The sequence below is a fragment of the Entelurus aequoreus genome, linkage group LG14 (assembly GCF_033978785.1).
Source record: "Entelurus aequoreus isolate RoL-2023_Sb linkage group LG14, RoL_Eaeq_v1.1, whole genome shotgun sequence".
NCBI classification, from domain to species: domain Eukaryota; kingdom Metazoa; phylum Chordata; class Actinopteri; order Syngnathiformes; family Syngnathidae; genus Entelurus; species Entelurus aequoreus.
Window position 1 is genome coordinate 56,738,026 of NC_084744.1, and position 24,117 is coordinate 56,762,142.

At 39.5% G+C, this 24,117-nt stretch overlaps 2 protein-coding genes across 4 annotated transcripts in view; both read right to left on the bottom strand.

Moving 5' to 3' along the window:
* Positions 1 to 4,576, bottom strand: part of zgc:162816 (uncharacterized protein LOC571260 homolog) — a 16,431-nt gene extending 11,855 nt beyond the window's left edge. Inside the window, exon 1 of one of the 3 annotated variants that reach the window (XM_062070282.1) lies at positions 4,490 to 4,576. The gene's annotated coding sequence lies outside the window, so the exon portion shown is untranslated. Of the gene's footprint in view, positions 1 to 4,478 lie in introns of all 3 variants that reach the window. The other 2 variants (XM_062070283.1, XM_062070284.1) reach the window with 2 other exon arrangements.
* Positions 4,577 to 6,846: 2,270 nt separating this feature from the next.
* col6a2 (collagen, type VI, alpha 2) overlaps positions 6,847 to 24,117 on the bottom strand; it is a 39,146-nt gene continuing 21,875 nt past the window's right edge. The window contains exons 19-32 of the mRNA XM_062070285.1: positions 24,043 to 24,105; positions 23,908 to 23,970; positions 23,782 to 23,832; positions 23,620 to 23,718; positions 23,481 to 23,543; positions 23,323 to 23,358; positions 23,191 to 23,236; positions 22,964 to 23,116; positions 22,806 to 22,900; positions 20,747 to 20,928; positions 20,492 to 20,670; positions 20,350 to 20,388; positions 9,892 to 10,235; positions 6,847 to 7,672 (exon numbers count right to left, since the gene is read on the bottom strand). Coding sequence (XP_061926269.1) covers positions 7,406 to 7,672; positions 9,892 to 10,235; positions 20,350 to 20,388; positions 20,492 to 20,670; positions 20,747 to 20,928; positions 22,806 to 22,900; positions 22,964 to 23,116; positions 23,191 to 23,236; positions 23,323 to 23,358; positions 23,481 to 23,543; positions 23,620 to 23,718; positions 23,782 to 23,832; positions 23,908 to 23,970; positions 24,043 to 24,105 — 1,680 coding nt within the window. The 3' untranslated portion in view covers positions 6,847 to 7,405. The remainder of the gene's footprint in view (positions 7,673 to 9,891; positions 10,236 to 20,349; positions 20,389 to 20,491; positions 20,671 to 20,746; positions 20,929 to 22,805; positions 22,901 to 22,963; positions 23,117 to 23,190; positions 23,237 to 23,322; positions 23,359 to 23,480; positions 23,544 to 23,619; positions 23,719 to 23,781; positions 23,833 to 23,907; positions 23,971 to 24,042; positions 24,106 to 24,117) is intronic.

Below are 24,117 nucleotides of genomic sequence, written 5' to 3' on the forward strand. Positions count from 1 at the left end.
ACCTTCTAGAGACCTTCGAAAAATGCGTACCTCTTTAGGACCAGCCTTTCTAGATATATAAAGATTTGTATTTACAACATTAATAATATATACATACTATGCAAAAAAAAAAAAAGCTTGTTGTGAAAAAATGTGTTGGAATATCACAAGAAAAAGGTCACAATTTCACAAGAAAAACGTAGAATTTTGGCAGTCTTATAATAAAAGTCGCCATTTTACTCAACGCAAGTCAAAATTTTACAAGAAAAACTGAACATTTGTGCAATATTATGAAAAAAGTTGGAATTTTACTCTAACAGTCGCAATTTTACAAGAAAAAGCTTAACATTTTGGCAATTTTATGAAAAGAGTCGTCATTTTACTGTACAAAAGTCACAATTTCATAAGAAAACTTTAAAATGTTGGCAATAATATAATGATAATAGGAATTTACCTCAGCAGAAATTATGACAAAAGTCATAATTTTCTAAAAGAATCTCACTATTTTACAAGAACGACAAAAAAATTGCAATATTGTGATAAAAGTCACAATTTTATGTGACAAATGTCGCCATTTTGCATTACAAAGTAATAATTTTACGAGAAAATATTGAAACATTACAGAAACAGAAAGAATGAGAAATTGTTCCCAATTTTATGAGAAAAAAGTTGACGCACTGTGAGAAAAAGACTGCTTTTAGTTAAAAAAAAAATGTTTTTAATGTTTTCTTTGTAATTGGTTTTTAATCTTCATTATTTACTTTAAGTTATTACAGTATGTCTCTATATACATATTTATTTTATTTGTGTTGTTAATTTTGGCAATCTTATGAAAAGAGTCGTAATTCTACTGTACAAAAGTCACAATTTCATAAGAAAACTTTAAAATGTTGGCAATATTATAATAATAATCAGAATTTTACTCAGCAAAATTTATGACAAGTCATAACTTTACTCAAAAAATCTCACTATTTTACAAGAACGACAAAAAAATGGCTATATTGTGATAAAAGTCAGAATTTTATGTGACAGATGTCGCCATTTTGCATTACAAAGTAGTAATTTTACGAGAAAATATTGCAACATTACAGAAACAGAAAGAATGAGAAATTGTTCCCAATTTTATGAGAAAAAAGTTGACGCACTGTGAGAAAAAGACTACTTTTAGTAAAAAAAAAATGTTTTTACTGTTTTCTCTGTAATTGGTTTTTAATCTTCATTATTTACTTTAAGTTATTACAGTATGTCTCTATATACATATTTATTTTATTTGTGTTGTTAATTTTGGCAATTTTATGGAAAGAGTCGTCATTTTACTGTACAAAAGTCACAATTTCATAAGAAAACTTTAAAATGTTGGCAATATTATAATAATAATAATCAAGAATTTTACTCAGCAAAATTTATGACAAAAGTCATAACTTTACTCAAAAAATCTCACTATTTTACAAGAACGACAAAAAAATGGCAATATTGTGATAAAAGTCACAATTTTATGTGACAAATGTCGCCATTTTGCATTACAAAGTAATAATTTTACGAGAAAATATTGAAACATTAGAGGAACAGAAAGAATGAGAAATTGTTCCCAATATAATGAGAAAAAAGTTGACGCACTGTGAGAAAAAGACTGCTTTTAGTAAAAAAAAATAATTTTTTTTTATGTTTTCTTTGTAATTGGTTTTTAATCTTCATTATTTACTTTAAGTTATTACAGTATGTCTCTATATACATATTTATTTTATTTGTGTTGTTAATTTTGGCAATTTTATGAAAAGTCATCATTTTACTGTACAAAAGTCACAATTTCATAAGAAAACTTTAAAATGTTGGCAATATTATAATAATAATCAGAATTTTACTCAGCAAAATTTATGACAAGTCATAACTTTACTCAAAAAATCTCACTATTTTACAAGAACGACAAAAAAATGGCTATATTGTGATAAAAGTCAGAATTTTATGTGACAGATGTCGCCATTTTGCATTACAAAGTAATAATTTTACGAGAAAATATTGCAACATTACAGAAACAGAAAGAATGAGAAATTGTTCCCAATTTTATGAGAAAAAAGTTGACGAACTGTGAGAAAAAGACTACTTTTAGTAAAAAAAAAATGTTTTTACTGTTTTCTCTGTACCGTAATTTCCGGACTATAAGCCGCACCTGACTATAAGCCGCACGAGCTAAATTTAGGGGAAAATACAGATTGCTCCATATATAAGCCGCACCCGACTATAAGCCGCAGGGTTTTGATGTGTAATTAGCGTAGTATATAGGGGTTCCTGCTACCACGGAGGGGATTGTCGGGACAGAGATGACTGTTTGGGAACGCAAAGCGTCCCATTTATTAACAATAAATCTTTCAATTATTCAATCAAACTTTCACATCTTTGACATGGCGAACAGCATTCGTGCAGAGTACAAATAATACAACGGTGCAAAGTAATACAAAGTGCTCGCCTGTACGTTATCAAAATAACCAGCCTACCGGTATATGAAAAGTCAGTCTTTAATCATTGTGTCATCGTCTTCCTCCTGCGTACTAAAACCACCGAAATCCTCTTCGTCGGTGTCGGAGAAGAACAGGCCGTAAATAAGCCGCACCCTTGTATAAGCCGCAGGGACCAGAACGAGGGGAAAAAGTAGCGGCTTATAGTCCGGAAATTACGGTAATTGGTTTTTAATCTTCATTATTTACTTCAAGTTATTACAGTATGTCTCTATATACATATTTATTTTATTTGTGTTGTTAATTTTGGCAATTTTATGAAAAGAGTCGTCATTTTACTGTACAAAAGTCACAATTTCATAAGAAAACTTTAAAATGTTGGCAATATTATAATAATAATCAAGAATTTTACTCAGCAAAATTTATGACAAAAGTCATAACTTTACTCAAAAAATCTCACTATTTTACAAGAACGACAAAAAATGGCAATATTGTGATAAAAGTCACAATTTTATGTGACAAATGTCGCCATTTTGCATTACAAAGTAATAATTTTACGAGAAAATATTGAAACATTAGAGAAACAGAAAGAATGAGAAATTGTTCCCAATTTCATGAGAAAAAAGTTGACGCACTGTGAGAAAAAGACTGCTTTTAGTAAAAAAAAAATGTTTTTAATGTTTTCTTTGTAATCGTTTTTTAATCTTCATTATTTACTTCAAGTTATTACAGTATCTCTCGATATACATATTTATTTTATTTTCAATTTCTTACACACACTTGTTATTTCATATGTTGACCAGAGGGGGAGCACTTTTAAAACCGACACACAGTCAATTTGAAAAATCCCTCATTTTTGGGACCACCCTAATTTTGATAGATTTCACCACCAGGGGGTGCAAATTATATATTTTTTGTTTTTTGTAATGTGCTTGAGGCCGATGACAAAGGAGTCACGGACCACAGATGGCCCCTGTGCCGCACTTTGGGCAACCCAGCTTTAGAAGCTAACTGTTAATGGCCACTATAGTCTTAGTAGCGTAGTGTATTTGTTCATCCTACGGTAACATATGGGACGCGGGTTGTCTTACGTCAGCACTGAAAGTCGTAAAATCAGCCCTTCACCTGGCTGGTTTTTGCGGGTATGAATAGGGAAGTCCTTCTTTAGCTGCCGTCTTGTTTTATCATATATTGCTGCCTTTGCACCTGTCAATGTTTACTTTTGTATGCACATTAAAGCAAAGAAAAAAATCCTGACTTTGGAGCAATGTTCACGGACTCTAGTATTTGGCTCTCTATTAGATGCAATGGTTTTCCGTATTGGGACCATGATTTGGGTCCTAAATTGTTCACCGGTCCTCATATGCAAGGTACTTTTCCTTGCTGATGTCTCAAGAAGGGTAGAAATACAAGAACACACACACAAATATACAACTGCAACACAATTATTATGCAGGAATGACTTGAAATCTCATACCCAAGTGGTGGCCTAGTTTTTTTTGCAACACAAAAATTAGATATTGGCTTTAAGTAGATTTGTAAAAAAAAATAAAAATAACTAACATTAAAAAAACAATAATATATCACATAAACAATTGATTTGTCCGTTTTTAAATCAGCCCTGTTCTCTAAACATGGTGTTTGTTTTGTATCACGTGGTTGTTCAATAAAGTTTTGTAAAAAAAAATATGCTAATGCTAACTGTTAGCCACCATTGACAGGTTCAAATGCATGTTAAATAAAGTTTAGAAAAAATAAATCATGCTAATGCTTACTGCTAGCCACCATGGTGAAATGGACTTTGACCACCTTCTGACTCTCAACCTGAAGTCGAACTGTTTGTTCGTTTTTATTATTTTCAAACTAGAATGAAAAACATGTTATGTTTAATAGAGTGACGTCACTCAGCAAGTTTTGTTACCCACAATTAATTGCAATGTACTGGTAAAGTTGACAAAGACCTTAACGGGTGCAAACTCGCGCGAGTAATAATTATAAGAAAAGACAATATTAAAAAAACATATAAACGTTCAACATGAAACTCACGTACGACAAACCTGAGTTTGAGCCGAATGAGAAGTCTTCAGAGGACGGAGAACTTAATGCAGCAAAACGAGTGCGCCTGCGCAGGGATGTACGTTGCCAAATGGGAAATGACACATTATCGTACCAGAACCCTTAAAATGTTTATAATTTAGGAAATCAAAGTACATACCCGATTTAATGTTGATTTGTTACAGTAAATCATTATCACAGACCGTGTATAGTGTATCTTATAATGATGTTTACCTTAAATAAACTAAGAGCACATTAAACAAAACTGTCAGTAGAACAGCGCCTCCATATGGCGGTAAGGAGGCACGTCAGGCACGTCTGGCAACGCTGGAAAGGAGGGACCGTCAACAAATCTCACAACCGAAAATAGGCAGTAGCGGTAAAATAATGTAAGAGGACAGTCCCTACAAGAATATGCAATCTAAATGTAAACAAACAAACAAACAAAAATGCACAAACAAATGTTTTTTTATGTGTGTGTGTGTGTGTGTGTGTGTGTGTGTGTGTGTGTTCTTGTATTTATGCCCTTCTTGAGACATGAATTGATTAACGTGGACCCTGATTTAAACAAGTTGAAAAACTTATTTGGGTGTTACCATTTAGTGGTCAATTGTACGGAATATGTACTGTACTGTGCAATCTACTAATAAAAGTTTCAATCAATCAATCAAAACATCAACAAGGAAAAGTACCGTCCATATGAGGACCGGTGAACAAGTTAGAACCCAAATCATGGTCCCAATACGAAAAACCATTGCATCTAATAGAGAATGTCTCATTTGCACCCCCTGGTGGTGAAATCTATCAAAATGAGGGTGGTCCCAAAAAGGAGGGATTTTTCAAATTGACTGTGTGTCGCTTTTAAAAGTGATCCCCTCTGGTCAACATATGAAATAACAAGTGTGTGTAAAAAATTTGAAGTGCTCCCCCTCTGGCCAACATATGTAATGACAAGTGTGTGTAAGAAATTGAAATGCGCCCCCTTTGGCCAAAATGAATAAAACAAATAAAATACATGTTTTTTCACAATGTGTGACTTTTTTCTTATAAAATTGGGAACAATTTCTCATATTCTTTCTGTTTCTGTAATATTGCAATATTTTCCTCGTAAAATTATTACTTTCTAATGCAAAATGGTGACATTTGTCATATACAATTCTGACTTTTATCACAATATTGCCAATTTTTTTGTTGTTCTTGTAAAATACTGACATTTTTGGAGTAAAATGATGACATTTGTCATCATTTTGCCAAGTAAAATATTATCATAATATTGCCAACATTTTAAAGGTTTCTTATACAATTGTGACTTTTGTTAAATTACGACTCTTTTCATAAAATTGCTAACATTTTAAGCTTTTCTTGTAAAATTGCGACTGTTATTGAGTAAAATTCAATTTTTTATCGTAATATTGCACAAATGTTCATTTTGACTCGCGTTGAGTAAAATTACGACTTTTATTATAAGACTGCCAAAATTCTAAGTTTTTATATATATAATACATTATTGAACATTACTGCCCCCTAGTGTCTGAGCCGTCAACTCCCTTTCTGCAAACATAAAATTTTTCTTGTGAAATTGTGACCTTTTTCCTCTGAAATTCCAACTCAATTTTCACAACAAGCTTTTTTATATTTGCATAGTATGTATATATTATTAATGTTGTAAATACAAATCATTTTATATCTAGAGAGGGTGGTCCTAAAGAGGGAAGCATTTTCCGGTGGTCTCAAGAAGGTAACAAATTACAAGAACCTGTGTGTGTGTGTGTGTGTGTGTGTGTGTGTGTGTGTGAGATTGTTCCACCTGCCTGTTTGGTGATTATAGGACACTCACCTGTTGACAACCACCATTTGAGGGCTTTATACTCCAGCGCCGCATCTCAGACGGTGCTGGTGCATTACCGAGTGCGCACACACTTCAGTTAGTTACTTCATGCTGCTTCTCTTGCTAACAGTCATCCTTTCTGCTCACACACCGCCTGCCTTCTCTGCATCCTGGGATCACGCCGACAATGCCAAGCCGCAACGGGAGAAAATTGTCTTTTAGGAATTTCAATACAGAAATTAATCAGTTCATTTTTTTCTAGATTGTATTTTTATCAATTTGTAGTTTTACTCAAGTATTTATTATACTTTTTAAATCCAATTTTCCTAAATTAACTGTCCTTCTCCATTAATTTATGTTACACCCCCCGGTCCTGGCACACTCCGCTTCGCTGCAGTCCGGCAGGCCACGCCCCCCTCCACATATATTTTTTTAGAACATATTATATAAAGCCTTTTAATGTTCCACTTTCTGCTCCTTACCTAACTTTGTTCATTGGTTTAATGACTATATATGTCACACAGAGACAAGTTGGAGTTACCACATTTGGATTTATTGGAATTTCGTGTTTACAGATGTTTTTTTTTTGTGTGTGTAAGTGTGTGTGTAAGTGTGTGTGCGTGATCACAGTGAATTAATATGTGTGTGTTCGAATCTCGTGGCATTTATTCAGTTTCCATCCCCCTGACAAACTATAGTCGTACGGAATAATATGGTACAAAAACCTCACAACTTAGCAAAACGGCTTTGTCATTCTCTCCTGTTTAGCACCTTTAGTGTAAATATTGATGGCGAGAAAAAAAAAAAAGATTCTCTTCTGAAAAAACAATAAAAGCCCACAAAATGTGTATCGTGCAAATCGTTGAGTGTCTTTTGGCGGGACATCTGACCGTAGAGTTAGAATGAATAGAACAATCTAGTGATTGGCCCGAGTAAAAATGTCATGGTGAAACTGAACCTGTCAATTTAGCTGCATCAGTGCTTTGCATCCGGTTATGATTATGCTCATAGAAGAAGATGGCGGGTGCATTCGTGTTCACGTGCCCCTTCTTCCGTTCTACAAACCCTGATTCTACGGCGCGGTTCCTCACTAGCATATCCAGCGGACGAAGCGCTCGAAGAAAGAGGGCTTGTTCAACACGGCGTAGTCGCCGCCGCGGAAGATGGACGACGTGTCGCCGAGCGCCACCTTGGTCAGCACCTCCTCGTCGGTGTCGGTCCCCAGGGCGATCACCGTGGGGACGCCCTCGGCGCGCTTCATGGAGGACACGCCCTCGTCCAGCTGCTCGGCGGAGGTAATGCCGTCGGTGATGAAGACGAAGGCCAGCTCGGCGTTGCGGCGAGCAAAGCGGGTTCCCTGCAACAAAACAACGTTGACATGATCGGATTAATGACAATATTGTTTTGTGCATTTATTCATTTGTCGTCTGCATGGACAAGTGCACGTCGACATAAGACATATGTTGCCAGAACTATAGTTCTCCTTTGTTTACGCTCTCGTTGCTAGAAGCGCACCAATTTCTGTTTGTTGACCAGTGTCTCCACCTGCTGCTGCCAGTAATCGCAACCCTTTATACAGTCGTGGTCAAAAGTTGACATACACTTGTAAAGAACATAATGTCATGGCTGTCTTGAGTTTCCAATCATTTTTACAACTCTTATTTTTTTTGTGATAGAGTGATTGGAGCACATACTTCAATCACGTCTTTTTGACACTTAGAAAAAATCCTGAGGTTTTGACAGAAAATAATCCCGACTTTTTGACAGAAAAAATCCCGATTTTTTGACAGAAAAAATCCAGACTTTTTGACAGAAAAAAATCCTGAATTTTTGACGGAAAAAAAAACAGATTTTTTGACAGAAAAAAATCCTGCCCTTTTGACAGAAAAAAATCCCAACTTTTTGACAGAAAAAATCCCGACTTTTTGACAGGAAAAATCCCGAATTTTTGACAGAAAAAATCTCGAATTTTTGACAGAAAATAATCTGGATATTTTGAGAAAAAATCCAGATTTTTTGACAGAAAAAATCCCCCAAAAATATTTTAAGCGCAAAAATTATGACTAAAGTGGTGAAGCTGTATTTTCATTTGCACGTTTTTGACAGAAAAAATCCAGACTTTTTGACGGAATAACTCCCGAATTTTTGACGGAAAAAAAATCCCGAAAAATATTTTAAACACAAAAATTATGACCAAAGTGATGAAGCTGTATTTTCATTTGCACGTTTTTTGACAGAAAAAATCCAGACTTTTTGGACAGAAAAAAATCCTGAATTTTTGACAGAAAAAATCCCAAATTTTTGACAGAAAAAATCCCAAATTTTTGACCAAAAAAATTCCGAATTTTTTACAGAAAAAAACGCAGATTTTTTGACAGAAAAAAATCCTGACTTTTTGACAGAAAAAAACAGGATATTTTGAGAAAAAAATCCAGATTTTTTGACAGAAAAAAATCCCGAAAAATATCTTAAGCGCAAAAATTATGACTAAAGTGGTGAAACTGTATTTTCATTAGCACATTTTTTGACAGAAAAAATCCCGACTTTTTGGACAGAAAAAAATACAGAATTTTTGACGGAAAAAAAATCAGGATTTTTGACAGAAAAAAATCAGGATTTTTGACAGAAAAAAATCAGAATTTTTGACAGAAAAAAATCAGGATTTTTGACAGAAACAAATCCCGAATTTTTGACAGAAAAAATCCCGAAAAATATCTGAAGCGCAAAAATTATGACTAAAGTGGTGAAGCTGTATTTTCATTTGCACGTTTTTTGACAGGAAAAATCCTGACTTTTTGACAGAAAAAATCCCTAATTTTTGACAGAAAAAAAACGTTTTTTTTGAGAAAAAAAACTGATTTTTGACAGAAAAAAATCCCAAATCTTTGACAGGGAAAAAACTGCTTTTTTTGAGAAAAAAATCCAGATTTTTGGACAGAAAAAAATCCCGAAAAATATCTTAAGCGCAAAAATTATGACTAAAGTGGTGAAGCTGTATTTTCATTTGCACGTTTTTTGACAGGAAAAATCCTGACTTTTTGACAGAAAAAATCCCTAATTTTTGACAGAAAAAAAAATGTTTTTTTTTTAGAAAAAAACTGATTTTTGACGGAAAAAAGTCCCTAATTTTTGACAGAAAAAAAACGGGTTTTTTGAGAAAAAAACTGATTTTTGACAGAAAAAAATCCCAAATTTTTGACAGGGAAAAAAACGGCTTTTTTTGAGAAAAAATCCAGATTTTTGGACAGAAAAAAATCCCGAAAAATATCTTAAGCGCAAAAATTATGACTAAAGTCGTGAAGCTGTATTTTCATTTGCATGTTTTTTGACAGAAAAAATCTTGACTTTTTGACAGAAAAAATCCCAATTTTTGACAGAAAAAAATCCGGGTTTTTTGAGAAAAAAATCCTGATTTTTTTGAAAAAAAAATCCTGATTTTTTTTGACAGAAAAATCCCGAAAAATATGACATTATGTTCTTTACAAGTGTATGTAAACTTTATAAATAATGTTTGATTTGATTTGATTTGATTAGCCCCAAGTAAGGCATCACTAACATGAGTATGTGTGATCTTACCTGAGCACCTGATCGATAAACCACATTGTTGACCGCGTGGATGATGGCGTTGCCCAGAGCCGAGGAAGAGTCCATGTAGGTCACGCCCGCCAGCGAGTCGGCGATCACCGTCAGGTTGTGCGTGAGCGGGAACTCCACCCGCTGTTCTGTGGGGCTGCCATACTGCACCAGTGCAATGCGGGCGTTGCGCTCGTCCGACTGGCCGTTGGCGAGGGTGAGGCGCCGCGCCACGTTGTCGATGAACTCCTTGGCCCGGCGGTGGTTCTCAAGACCCATCCTCTCGGAGCCGTCCAGGAGGAACACCACGTCTACGGGACGCTGCACACAGCTGGCCACAGCGGGCTCTGGAACACACACACACACACACACACACACACACACACACACACACACACACACACACACACACACACACACACACACACACTCAAACATTAGTATTGCGCGAAGTTGTGCTCTTTCTGAATGTAAACAAATGCCATGGGTGGATCTACACCTGACATCCACTGTAATGATACCAAGTACAGGAGCGTATCTAGTCGATACTACGATGAGTATATCAATATTTTTTATTGACACAAAATCTTTATTTTTTATTTTTGGTAACACTTTAGTGTGGGGAACATATTCACCATTAATTAGTTGCTTATCAAAATGCAAATTAGTAACATATTGTCTCTTAATTAGTCATCAAGAACTTAATGCCTTATTCTGCATGGCCTTATTGTACAACCAATTATAAACCCTAACCCTAGCCCTAACCATCTAACCCTAGCCCTAACCCTCTAACCCTAAACCTCTAACCCTAACCCTCCTTCTTATGTTTTTATGTGTTATTATGAATTTGCACTAAACTAGTTTGCTTGCCATTTTGCTGTACAATGTACAATGACAATAAAGATATATTCTATTCTATTCTATTGTAACCCTAACCCCAACGCTAACCCTAACCCTTGTCCAGGGTGTACCCCGCCTTCCGCCCGAATGCAGCTGAGATAGGCTACAGCACCCCTGCGACCCCGAACGGGACAAGCGGTAGAAAATGGATGGATGGATGGCTCTTAATTAGTCATTATTAAGTACCTGTATAATGGCCTCATTACACAACCAATTATAAACCCTAACCTTAACCCTAACCCTCTAACCCTAGCCCTAACCCTCTAACCCTAACTCTAACCCTATATGGGGAACATATTCACCATTAATTAGTTGCTTATTAAAATTCAAATTAGTAACATATTGGCTCTTAATTAGTCATTATTAAGTACTTATTAATGCCTTATTCTGCATGGCCTTATTATACAACCAATTATAAACCCTAACCCTAACCCTCTAACTCTAACCCTAACCCTATATGGGGAACATCCATCCATCCATCCATCCATTTTCTACCGCTTATTCCCTTCGGGGTCGCGGGGGGCGCTGGAGCCTATCTCAGCTACAATCGGGCGGAAGGCGGGGTACACCCTGGACAAGTCGCCACCTCATCGCAGGGCCAACATATTCACCATTAATTAGTTGCTTATTAAAATGCAAATTAGTAACACATTGGCTCTTAATTAGTCATTATTAAGTACTTATTCATGCCTTATTCTGCATGGCCTTATTATAAAACCAATTATAAACCCTAACCCTAACCCTAGCCCTAACCCTCTAACCCTAACCCTCTAACCCTAACCCTCTAACATTAACCCCAACCCTAACCCTAACCCCAACGCTTACCCTAACCCTAACCCTTGTCCAGGGTGTACCCCACCTTCCGCCCGAATGCAGCTGAGATAGGCTCCAGCACCCCCGCAACCCCGAAAGGGACAAGCAGTAGAAAATGGATGGATGGATGGCTCTTAATTAGTCATTATTAAGTACTTATTAATGCCTTATTCTGCATGGTCTTATTATACAACCAATTATACACCCTAACCCTAACCCTAGCCTTCTAACCCTCTAACCCTAACCCTCTAACACTAACCCTAACCCCAACCCTAACCCCAACCCTAACCAAATAACTCTCAATTAAGTCTTTGTTACTTAGAATATGTTCCCCATACTAAAGTGTTACCAAATTTAAAAAAAAAATCATATTATGTTTATAAACTCAGGAAATACATGAGGACTTAAAAATGTATGACCAATGTGTGATCCTATAACTTCTTGGTATCGGATCGATACCTAAGTTTGTGGTATCATCCAAAACTAATGTAAAGTGTCCAAACAACAGAAGAATAAGTGATTATTACATTTTAACAGAAGTGTAGATAGATCATGTTGAAACAGAAAATAAGCAGATATTAATCGTAAATGAACAAGTGGATTATTAATCCATTTTTACAGCTTGTCCTCGAATAATAAATGACACAATATGTTACTGCATATAGACTAAGTAGGAGTCTTTGTTTGTTTACTTACTAATAAAAGACAAGTTGTCTAGTATGTTCACTATTTTATTCAAGGACTAAATTGCAATAATAAAAATATGTTTAATGTACTCTAAGATTTTTTGTTAAAATAAAGCCAATAATGCCATTTTTTGTGGTCCCCCTTATTTAGAAAAGTATCGAAAAGTATCGAAATACATTTTGGTGCCGGTATCAATAATTGGTATCGAGACAACCCTATACTGTACGTTGTTTTGTTATTAATTTTTGCCCGTAATTGTTGTATGATAGAGTGCTTCATACGAAATGGTACTAAGAAAGTATTCCTAGCCGCTTCCTGCTCTGTCACTGACACACACACATGCTTAAACATTAGTATTGCGTGAGGTTGATAACAAACTTTAAGCTAGAGAAGCAGAGTTGTGCTCTTTCGATTTATTTTTTTCCAAAATGCAATGAAGACATCCAGTTGACAAAAATTCACATTTGCAAGGTGCAGTCACAGATTCAAGCGACATTTTGCTGAATGAGCAGGTATCGGACACCTCGGTCTAACTCATCCATGCGGACTGGACACTGGCTGAGAGTTGGCGGGCGGCCGAGGGTGGAGTCGGCTCTCTTGGTTGCTTTGTTGGGTCTGCTCCATTCTCTGTATATGTTTTTTTTTGTTTGACTTTTGTAGCTGTGTGTAGAAGTGGCTGGTTGCATCAGTTCTGCTCTTTTAGTGTCTTTGTGTTATTTGATGTTTCCCTCTTACACACATGATTATGTGTGCTATGGCTATGAGGGTTTTTTCCCTTGGCCTCAGTCTGGATCCCCTCTCCAGGGTCCCAGGCTTAGACTGAATTTTTTTTTTCCTCAAACCTTCCTCCCCTTCCCAGCGTTAACCTGTTTTTCACTTTTTTTGTAAGGGGCGCCGGAAGTTGGCAGACCCGTCAGCGATCCTGTTCTGTCTCCCTGTAATGTTTGTCTGCTCTTGAATGGGATTGTGCTGCAAATCTTAATTTCCCCTTGGGGATTGTTAAAGTATTTCTGATTCTGACTGATTGCGAGAGTTGGTGGGCGGCCGAGGGTGGAGTCGGCTCTCTTGGTTGCTTTGTTGGGTCTGCTCCATTCTCTGTATATGTTTTTTTGTTTTTTGTTTTACTTTTGTAGCTGTGTGTAGAAGTGGCTGGTTGCATCAGCTCTGCTCTTTTCATGTCTTTAATGTCCTTTGTGTTCTTTGATGTTTCCCTCTTAAACACATGCTTATGTGTGCTATGGCTATGAGGTTTTTTCACCCCCTGTTTTTCACCTTTTTTGTAAGGGGCGCCAGAAGTTGGCAGACCCGTCAGCGATCCTGTTCTGTCTCCCTGTAATGTGTGTCTGCTCTTGAATGGGATTGTGCGGATGGTGATTCTGATTCTGATTCTGATTCTACGTGCATTCAAAACATGCACAAATATGAACCATAAGTGGTTTTAACTCTGCCCTAAAACGAGTCATTACATCACTTTCCGTACAAAATTCATTTAGACACGACATACTGGAACTTGACCACCTGTGTGTGATGATCGGCGTGAATCATTCAAATTAAAGGTCGTAACCATGGACACAGTATGTGCAAAACGCAAATAATATAAAGTCATCCAAGTAATTCTGCGAGCCAGTGATTCACAATGGAAATGAGGCTTGGTCACAAAGCCACCTTCCACGGGAGCAGCATGAACGGCTCTATAGAATTTTTTTCCCAAAATTCTGGGTCAAAATGTCCGTCAGTCCTTGGTTAGGTCGGAAATAAACAAATAATAAAGTTTTGATGCTATGACATTTCACAGTTTTGGGACATAAACACCGACTTAAAGAGTCATGCATTGTATTATATCAGATCTACCGTAAATTCCGGACTTATAAGCCGCTACTTTTTGCCTACGCTTTGAACCCTGCGGCTAGTAAAAGGGTGCAGCTAATTTATGGATTTTTCTTCGCTGACGGCCGTAATGCAAATAGGACATTCAATTCAAGTTTGGTCAAAATGAAGGATAAAAATGGTTTTGCATGATTAAGGAAGTGTGAAAAAGCCTCCAAATAAAATTACATTTAGTGCCCCACCATGGGGAGGCCCTACAAATACATTATAGTTTTATAAGGTGTGTGTACAAAACCCAGAAAACAATCCGGATGATTCTTTTCCTCTTTTCCACGAAGTCCACAGTTTCCAAAAACAATTTGAAAAATGTGGACTCGTCAGTCCACAGAACACTTTTCCACTTTGCATCAGTTCATCTTAGATGAGCCCGGGCCCAGCGAAGCCGGCGGCCTTTCCGGGTGTTGTTGATAAATGGCTTTCACTTTGCATAATAGAGTTTTAACTCGCACTTACAGATGTAGCGACCAACTGTCGTTACTGACAGTGGTTTTCTGAAGTGTTCCTGAGCCCATGTGGCGATATCCTTTACACAATGATGTCGCTTTTTGATGCAGTACCGACTGAGGTATCGAAGGTCCGTAATATCATCGCTTACGTGCAGTGATTTCTCCAGATTCTCTGAACTGCTACGACATTTCACAGTCTCTGGACATAAACACCGACTTAAATTCATGCATTATATTATGTCAGATCTACCCTAAATTCCGGATTTATAAGCTGCGACTTTTTGCCTACGCTTTGAACCATGCAGCTTATAAACCAGTGCAGCTAATTTATGGATTTTTCTTCGCTGACCGCCATATTGCAAATAGTTAAAACATTTTTTTATTGTTTGTGCTACGGCACCATCTTTTGGACGTTTTCAGACTGAGCTTTCAACCGGGAGTACAAGTGCCGTTCCGTCTACTATTTGTCCATACCGTTTCTACTCGTACAGAGTCTTCGTTCATCCCGCGAAGCAACGTTGACTTCTGTTTTGTTTGATCAGCTAATTTATGGATTTTTCTTCGCAGACCGCCATAATACAAATAGTTAAAAAAACAAAACAAGCAATGACATTGCTCGGCATTATTGTTTGTGCTATGGCGCCATCTTTTGGACGTTTTCACTCACTGTAGGTGCTGCAGTGCCCTTCTCTTCAGACTGAGCTTTCGACCGGAAGTACAAGTGCCGTTCCGTCTACTGTTTGTCCGTAGTATTTCTGCTCATATAGAGTCTTTTTTTTCATCCCACAAAGCAACGTTTGTAAGTTTTACAATATAACTAAACCCATTCTTACTTACTAAACCATCCCATGTGTGATTTCTGTAGGAGCGAGCTTTCAACCGGAAGTACAAGTGCCGTTCCGTCTACTAACTGTCCGTAGCGTTTCTACTCGTATAGAGTCTTCATTCATCCCACGAAGCAACGTTTGTAAGTTTTACAATACAACTAAAACTATTCTTACTTGTGTGATGTCTGTAGGAGTGTTTTCATGCATATTTGTACGTGCTATTGCAATGTAATGAAGCTAGCGTCGTTAGCATTGGCTAATGTGCTACCGTTTGCGAGTGTCCGTTAGTAATATTAACTTACGACGGCATTCTTTTCGTATCGTTTCAGTTTCGCAAATGCCTCAGTAAATTCACCGAAACGTCAACGTGGAGTTATTGAGTCTGTTTAGCTGATTGGAGCAGCTAGTGCAGGGGTCGGCAACCCGCGGCTCCGGAGCCGCATGCGGCTCTTCGATCACTCTGATGCGGCTCAGCTGCATACTTGGCAACCCTCCCGATTTTTCCGGGAGACTTCCGAATTTCAGTGCCCCTCCCGAAAATCTCCCGGGGCAACCATTCTCCCATTTTCACCCGGACAACAATATTGAGAGCGTGCAGTGATGGCACTCCCTTTAGCGTCCGCTTTTACACCATACTACCATACCATCTGCGTGCCGGCCCAGTCACATGTTGTGTGCGGCTTCTGCTTACACACGTAAGTGACTGCAAGGCATACTTGATCAACAGCCATACAGGTTACATTGAGGATGCCGATATAAACAACATCCGCACCGTAACACAACATAAACACAACGGAACAAATACCCAGAATCCCATGCATCCCTAACTCTTCCGGGCTACATTACACCCCCCCGCTACCACCAAACCCCACCCACCTCAGCCGACGCACGGAGGGGGGCGGGGGGGAGTTTGGTGATAGCAGCATACTTGCCAACCTTGAGACCTCCGATACCGGGAGGTGGGGGGTGGGGCGGGGGCGTGGTTGGGGCGTGGTTAAGAGGGGAATATATTTAAGCTAGAATTCACCAACTCAAATAATTAATTTCATTTCTTTTATTTATATGTATAATAATATATATATATATATATATATAATATATATATATATATATATATATATATATATATATATATATATATATATATATATATATATATATATATATATATATATATGTATGAAATACTTGACTTTCAGTGAATTCTAGCTATATATATGAAATACTTGACTTTCAGTGAATTCTAGCTATATATATATATATATATATATATATATATATATATATATATATATATATATATATATATATATATATATATATATATATATATATATATATATATATATATATATATATATATATATATATATATATATATATATACACATACATATATATATATATATATATATATATATTTTTTTTTTTTAATTTTATTTATATTTTTTATTTATTTATTATACATATAAATAAAATAAATACTTGAATTTCAGTGTTCTGGAGGCTATCCAGTAGATGGCAGTATTGTCCTGTTTAAGAGTGTCACAACATTGCTGTTTACGGCAGACGAACTGCTTCGCGGTAGACTAAACGTGACTGTTGTTGTGTGTTGTTACCGCGCTGGGAGGACGTTAATGAAACTGCCTAACAATAAACCCACATAAGAAACCAAGAACTCGCCCTCGATCATTCTACAGTTATGACGTCATTGGGCAGGCAAGCTGTTTATATTGTGGGAAAGCGGACGTGAGAACAGGCTGTCCCCACTCAGGTCCGCATTGAGCTGGAGGGGGCGTGGCCTCCAGCTCCGGCTGAATACCGAGAGTTTGTCGGGAGAAAATTTCTGCCGGGAGGTTATCGGGAGAGGCGCTGAATACCGGGAGTCTCCCGGTAAAAACGGGAGGGTTGGCAAGTATGGATAGCAGGGATGTATAATGTAGCCCGGAAGAGTTAGGGATGCATGGGATTCTGGGTATTTGTTCTGTTGTGTTACGGTGCGGATGTTCTCCCGAAATGTGTTTGTCATTCTTGTTTGGTGTGGGTTCACGGAGTGGCGCATATTAGTAAGAGTGTTAAAGTTGTTTATACGGCCACCCTCAGTGAGACCTGTATGGCTGTTGACCAAGTATGCCTTGCAGTCACTCATGTGTGTCTGCAGAAGCCTCATATAACATGTAACTGGGCTGGCACGCTGTTTGTACAGGCTGTAGAGGGCGCTAAAGGCAGTGCCATCACGGCACGCCCTTAATATTGTTGTTAGGGTGAAAATCAGCGAACATTCGAGGGAATAGTTGCCTGTAAATTCGGGAGTCTCCCGTAATAATCGGGAGGGTTGGCAAGTATGACGCTGTCAAGCGCCATTCATATAAAACTCACCCCTGGTTTATACATAGCACAAAGCAAAGAAAAACTTTGTATGCAGTGTTATTTCATTTTAAATTTCAAAAGAGTTTAGTGGCTCCCATTGTTTTCTTTAATTTGAGTGGTAAAGGTTGCCGACTCCTGAGCTAGTGGGTCCACGACGATGACTTCTGTTTTGTTTGATCTTCCGTTTTACTGCCGCGTTACAGGCATTGTTTGGAAACAATTGAGGTATGTAAATAAACATTTACAAAATATTTCTGTGTAAATGACTCATTTCACAACACATATATCTGCGGCTAATATATGGAAAAAAAAAATTTCTTCTACAATTTAGTGGGTGCGGCTTTTACACTCTATAGTCCGGAAAATACGGTATATTGCACGCATTAGGATTAAAATGTGCAGCTTTGACAAACATCTTCTTAAAGTAAGCGTACTGGCATTCATAATGAGATAGCGGGGTTAGCATGTTAGCATTAGCAGAGCCCCAAAGCTTTGTCCGGGTCCCCCATTATGTCCCCGTAGACATATTTGAAGGACTTGATGAACAGCTGGGTCCACTCCTGTCTGTCTGCTCCGTGGGCCAGCTTGGCTCGCCGGGCTGTGTACGCCATGGTCGCCACGCCGACCCCATATTGTTGCTCGCCCAGTCGGCTCAGGAGGCCCGCCACACCCTCCAAAGTGGTAGGCACCAATGAGGGGGCGCCTTCCCCGGCCAGAGGCCTCCAGGGCGAAGGGGCTTGCCTTGAGGTGAAGCCCCCTCCTGCAACAAGGGGGCGGAACAACATTGTGGGCGGGGTCCCACAAACTCCACGCATCAATAAACGATTCCGAAGGATTGATGCTGATGTTGATGACTATCAAGTTGGCCAACCTTTCGCAGAACAACATACGAAGCCCAGTTCTAGTTTAGACAAACTACTACATAGTCGCCGTGTTTTAGTGGCCGGGTGAAGGCCATGGCACCAGTAAATACAGTACAGTAATCTACAATCTAGACGGGAACAAACTCAAGACTACTACATTGGGTGAAATGAGCATAAAAAGAACTCTATGGGTGTTATTTCATGTTCACGGGGCTCTAATAAATGTTAGTCCGGTACGGACTTATGCAGATCCCAAATACAGATCAGCAGGTACCAGAAGGTAAGAAAAGTTGCTTCTGCATAATATTGCGAAACAAAACGCCAGATAATATGTCTTACCTTATACACACACCATAATAATACTCCCATGTTGAAGCACAGTACAATCCATCAAGCGGTGTGGCGTCATAGCTTACCAAAACATTTTGATAGATTTTTGAGCACCGAGTGTAATGTTCTATATTTTCAATGGAACATATAAAATGTTGGCGCTGTTTAACTCGAGTCATATTGGAGTCTACACGTATCTCTTATGTGTGACTGCCATCTACTGGTCAGACTTATCATTTCACCATGTGCCAAATAAAATAGCTTCGAGGTCGGCAAGCACAACCAAAATTATTCCGTACATTAGGCGCACCGGGTTATAAGGCGCACTGTCGGGTTTTGAGAAAATGAAGATTTTAAGTGCGCCTTACAGTCCGAAAAATATGGTATTTACCGTATTTCCTTGAATTAGCGCCGGGGCGGTAATTCATTTAAAACCTCTTCTCACTCCGGCGCTTACCAAAGTTCATGCGGTAAATTTAGACCTGCGCTTATAAATTTGAGTGTGATGTAAGGATACCATCAAAGGTCTTACCTTTACTTATAAATGAAGTCCATGCGCCGCCCCTTCTTAACAAAAGCATCGATAACTTGTTTACAGAAGTCTTCCTTATCTTTCTTCAGTTTTAAAAGTCTCCCTGTCTCGATGGAGATCTTCCTTTAATTATTACCTCCTGCTTCGATTGAAAGTCCAGTTTAGAAAACTGTTGTCACTTCTTCTGCAGCCGAGTAGTCGCAAGAATGATCCCTGGGATCACTAGCGCCCTCTACCACCATGAGGCGGGAGTCATTTAATGACTCATATTTGACACACGCAGCTATATTAATAAATAATTTTTACTGTTCTTTTTAGCATATTCAATAGCTTTGACCTTAAATCCTACTGATTAGCTCTTTATCTTCTTCCCTTTATGCGATTTTAAATTATTGAAATTAGCCTCCTCCATTTTGGAAAATGATGCCTAGAAAGGTGAAGTGTCACTCGTGACGTGACGAGTTTGACCCGGCGGTAAAACGATGCATATGCTAATTATTCTGCGAAACGAGTTTGACCCGGCGGTAAAACGAGGCATTATTTTGCTAAACAAGTTTGACCCGGCAGTAATTCTAAGCATGCGCTAATTCTAAGCATGCGCTAATTATTTTGCGAAACGAGTTTGACCCGGCGGTAAAACGAGGCATGCGGATAATATATACCCGGCGGCAATTCAAGGAAATACGGTACATCAAATACCATACAAATTGTTTTTTTTTATAAATGCGACTAGCTTATGAGTATGAACTCACACAAACACAAAAAACACTTTGTTCCTCCATCGTATCAAAGGTTGAAAGTCTTACCTGTCTTACATGGGAGGTCAGGGCATATAACCACAGGATCTGAATGAAAGACAGAAACAATGAACCTCTTAGGATGTGCATGAACCTCTGAGGATGTGCTATTAAAACTTGTTGTTTCTTCCATAGAGTCTACTCTAAATACCTGGACAGAGCACGGTTTCAATCTTGTCAATGAACTCCTCGGCCACCAGGTCGGCGAAGCGCCTCATGCCCAGAACTCTGCCGTCCCTCTGGCAGGCTATGCTCTTCAGAATCTCATTCTCCTCAATCTGGTCGAACATGTCTCCGATACCGATGGCGCTCACGTCGACACTGGGATCACTGCACGCAGAGACGATCAGACACGGTATAGCAATGCCGATTTGACGCCCCCGAACCCGTTCCCGGTGCCGGTTACCTGCAGAGGTAGGTGAGCAACGAGTCGTCGTCTCTGGGGTCGAAGCGTCCGTCAGTGATGACCACCACGGTGACGTTGGCTTTGGCTCTACGGCTGTCCCTGATCAGGTTGTCGTAGGCGTACTTCAGAGCAGAGGGAGTCCATGTTCCCCCAGCGATCCACTCCATGCGCTTCACGGATTCCTGAATATGACAGACATTGATTATTGTGGCAGAGTCTGTAATTAGAATAGCAGACAGCATTCCATGTCATGGACAACATGAAGAAGAGTAGATACATTCATACAGTGGTACCTTAACCTAAGCTCGTATTGCATACCACAACCAAGCTCTTGACTCGGAATACTTGTATCCCAGAGCCGTGTATAGCAGGAGTACGGACAACTCGGTTTCAGAGTTGGTCCCAAACACGGCGCCCTATTGTCACGTGAGGGGCTTTTGACAAATCAGAAACAGTATGGCCAGAAAATCTATTAAATGATTGGCCAAAAGCCCTTCGCGTGACTACAGGGTGCCATGTTTGGGACCAAATCTGAAATTGAGTTGTCCACGACTCTGTTTTGTCCTTAAAAGGGAACTGCACTTTTTGGGGGAATTTTGCCCATAATTTACAATTATTATGAAAGACATGACGACGAATGTATTTAAAAAACAACAACATTCTAACTTGTAAATAAAAGTAAATGGAAGTCTGCTTACTGCGGATCCAATAAGAGCTCCTCTATTTCTCCCATAAAACCCGATAAATAACCATTAAAAAACCACCAACAATACTCCATTTACATTTCGTGACTTGAATATTAACCAAGTATTAGTGATACTGCTACTATAAGCGCTAACGCAGACAAACAATTTATAGCTGCGCCGTAATCACTACCGTGTGTCCCTATGTTTACGTCATCGAGTGGTCTGCTGCTTCCTCGCTTGCCTGCTCCCTGGAAGTTTCCATCCATCCATCCATCTTCTTCCGCTTATCCGAAGTCGGGTCGTGGTGGCAGCAGCCTAAGCAGGGAAGCCCAGACTTCCCTCTCCCCAGCCACTTCCTCCAGCCCTTTCCGGGGGATCCCGAGGCGTTCCCAGGCCAGACTCTTCCCAACGTGTCCTGGGTCTTCCCCGTGGCCTCCTACCGGTCGGACGTGCCCTAAACACCTCCCTAGGGAGGCGTTCGGGTGGCATCCTGACCAGATGCCCGAACCACCTCATCTGGCTCCTCTTGATGTGGAGGAGCAGCGGCTTTACTTTAAGCTCCCCCCGGATGGCAGAGCTTCTCACCCTATCTCTAAGGGAGAGACCCGCCACCCGGCGGAGGGAACTCATTTCGGCCGCTTGTACCCGTGATCTTGTCCTTTCTGTCATAACCCAAAGCTCATGACCATAGGTGAGGATGGGAATGTAGATCGACCGGTAAATTGAGAGCTTTGCCTTCCGGCTCAGCTCCTTCTTCACCACAACGGATCGATACAGCGTCCGCATTACTGAAGACGCCGCACCGATCCGCCTGTCGATCTCACGATCCACTCTTCCCTCACTCGTGAACAAGACTCCGAACTCTTCCACTTGGGGCAAGGTCTCCTCCGCGACCCGGAGATGGCACTCAACCCTTTTCCGGGCGAGAACCATGGACTGGGACTTGGAGGTGCTGATTCTCATCCCTGGAAGTTTATTCTAGATAATAAATCATGCATCTCACCTGGACATAAGAAGTCTGAGTAGGTATTCCGATGAGTTGGTACACTCATTTAGGACCCGAAACTAATGGGGACGACACGAAAAGACGCTTGCTCTCCCCCCACTGCCCAAACCCTTTTCTTGGTGAGTATTATGAGACGTTCTTCATCTAAATGGGAATATACTGTATGAACATCCCAGCAGTCAGTATCCTAATGACAGCAGACCTTGTACAGTTTGCTGGCATTCATGAAGTCTGCACTGAGTAATAATCAGTGATGAATCCCAATCTAAAGCATGACAAAAATCCAAGGAACACATCAACTCGCAAAGTACTCATACTTTAAGTTGAGCTAGCACTGTATGGTTTTTTTTCTGTGTGTGTGTGAGACCTTGAATGAGGAAAGTGAATCAATCTTGGGGTCATCGAGTCGGATGGCCTGGAACGTTCCGCTGTGACTGTACTGAACCACTCCCACTCTTGTGCCTGAAATCAAATCAAACGTTTCCGGACAAAACTTCTTGCTTGCCCTGAGAGGTGTGACTCTACCTGTTTCCGACTGGGGGTCCTTGGCGAGAGATCCCAGTCGGTTGATGGTGTTGATGACAAAGTTCTTCTCCAGGGTGAAGTTGGTCAGGCCCACAGACTCTGAGCTGTCGATGACAAACACGATGTCCAAAGCGCCGCACCGCTTCTCACAATCTGCAGGCAGAAACGAAGACCTTGAGGACGTGACACTCGATCAGATGTTCCTCATGAGATGACGGGTGGCTCACCACAGCAGCCACATGTTTCCCTGATGTAGCTCATGACATCACATTCCTGCAGGGAGAAATGGTCGTTACATAAATCACGCCTTTCATCTGATATTGTGACCAGCCAGTAAGTTCATGGATAAACATTCTTACTGTGAGGCCAGGATCTCCTTCATGACCCGGATCCCCCTGAAAAAGACATGATAACTTATTGCATGCTAAGTCACGTGTTGCTTGAGCTAACCAGACACTTCTCTCAGTCTCCATTTGGGCTATCAGAGATAATTTCAATACCGTTTCTGTCTACTTACATCGCGCCCGGCGACTCCTCTGGGTCCTCGGGTTCCAGGCTCTCCATTAGGTCCTGGTTCACCCTTTTATTAAAAGGGGAAAAGTTAATAATGTGTAAATCATTTAAGTTCACACAATGAGCTAGGAAGTGAAACTCACTGGCTCTCCTGAGGGTCCTTTAGTTCCAGGGTCACCCTTCGGACCACAGTCCCCTCTGCCGCCACGAGGTCCACGGTTTCCCTTCTCTCCTCTTTCACCCTATAGAAATATGTTGTTAGGCACTTCCACGTTTATGTTTTAATGCATGGCAGTTTTTAGTACCGATGATCCTCTTGGTCCAGGATAGCTGAAACCAGGTCTTCCAAAGTCTCCCTGAATAGATGTGGAGGAAACAGTCAAAACACAGCAATTGACGACATCATGAGTTAAAGATGGATAGAGATCCACCTTAGGTCCAACTGTTCCTGGATCTCCTCTTGGTCCAGAATCACCAGCATCACCTCTTGTACCCTACGATAAAAACACAGCATATCTCCAAAGGTGAGGTATTTGTGACGTACCCAAATAAGACCTTTGACTCACATTGCGTCCAGGCTCTCCTGGGGATCCTGGTGGTCCTCTTGGGCCTGGAAGACCATTGTCGCCCTGTTCGGATAA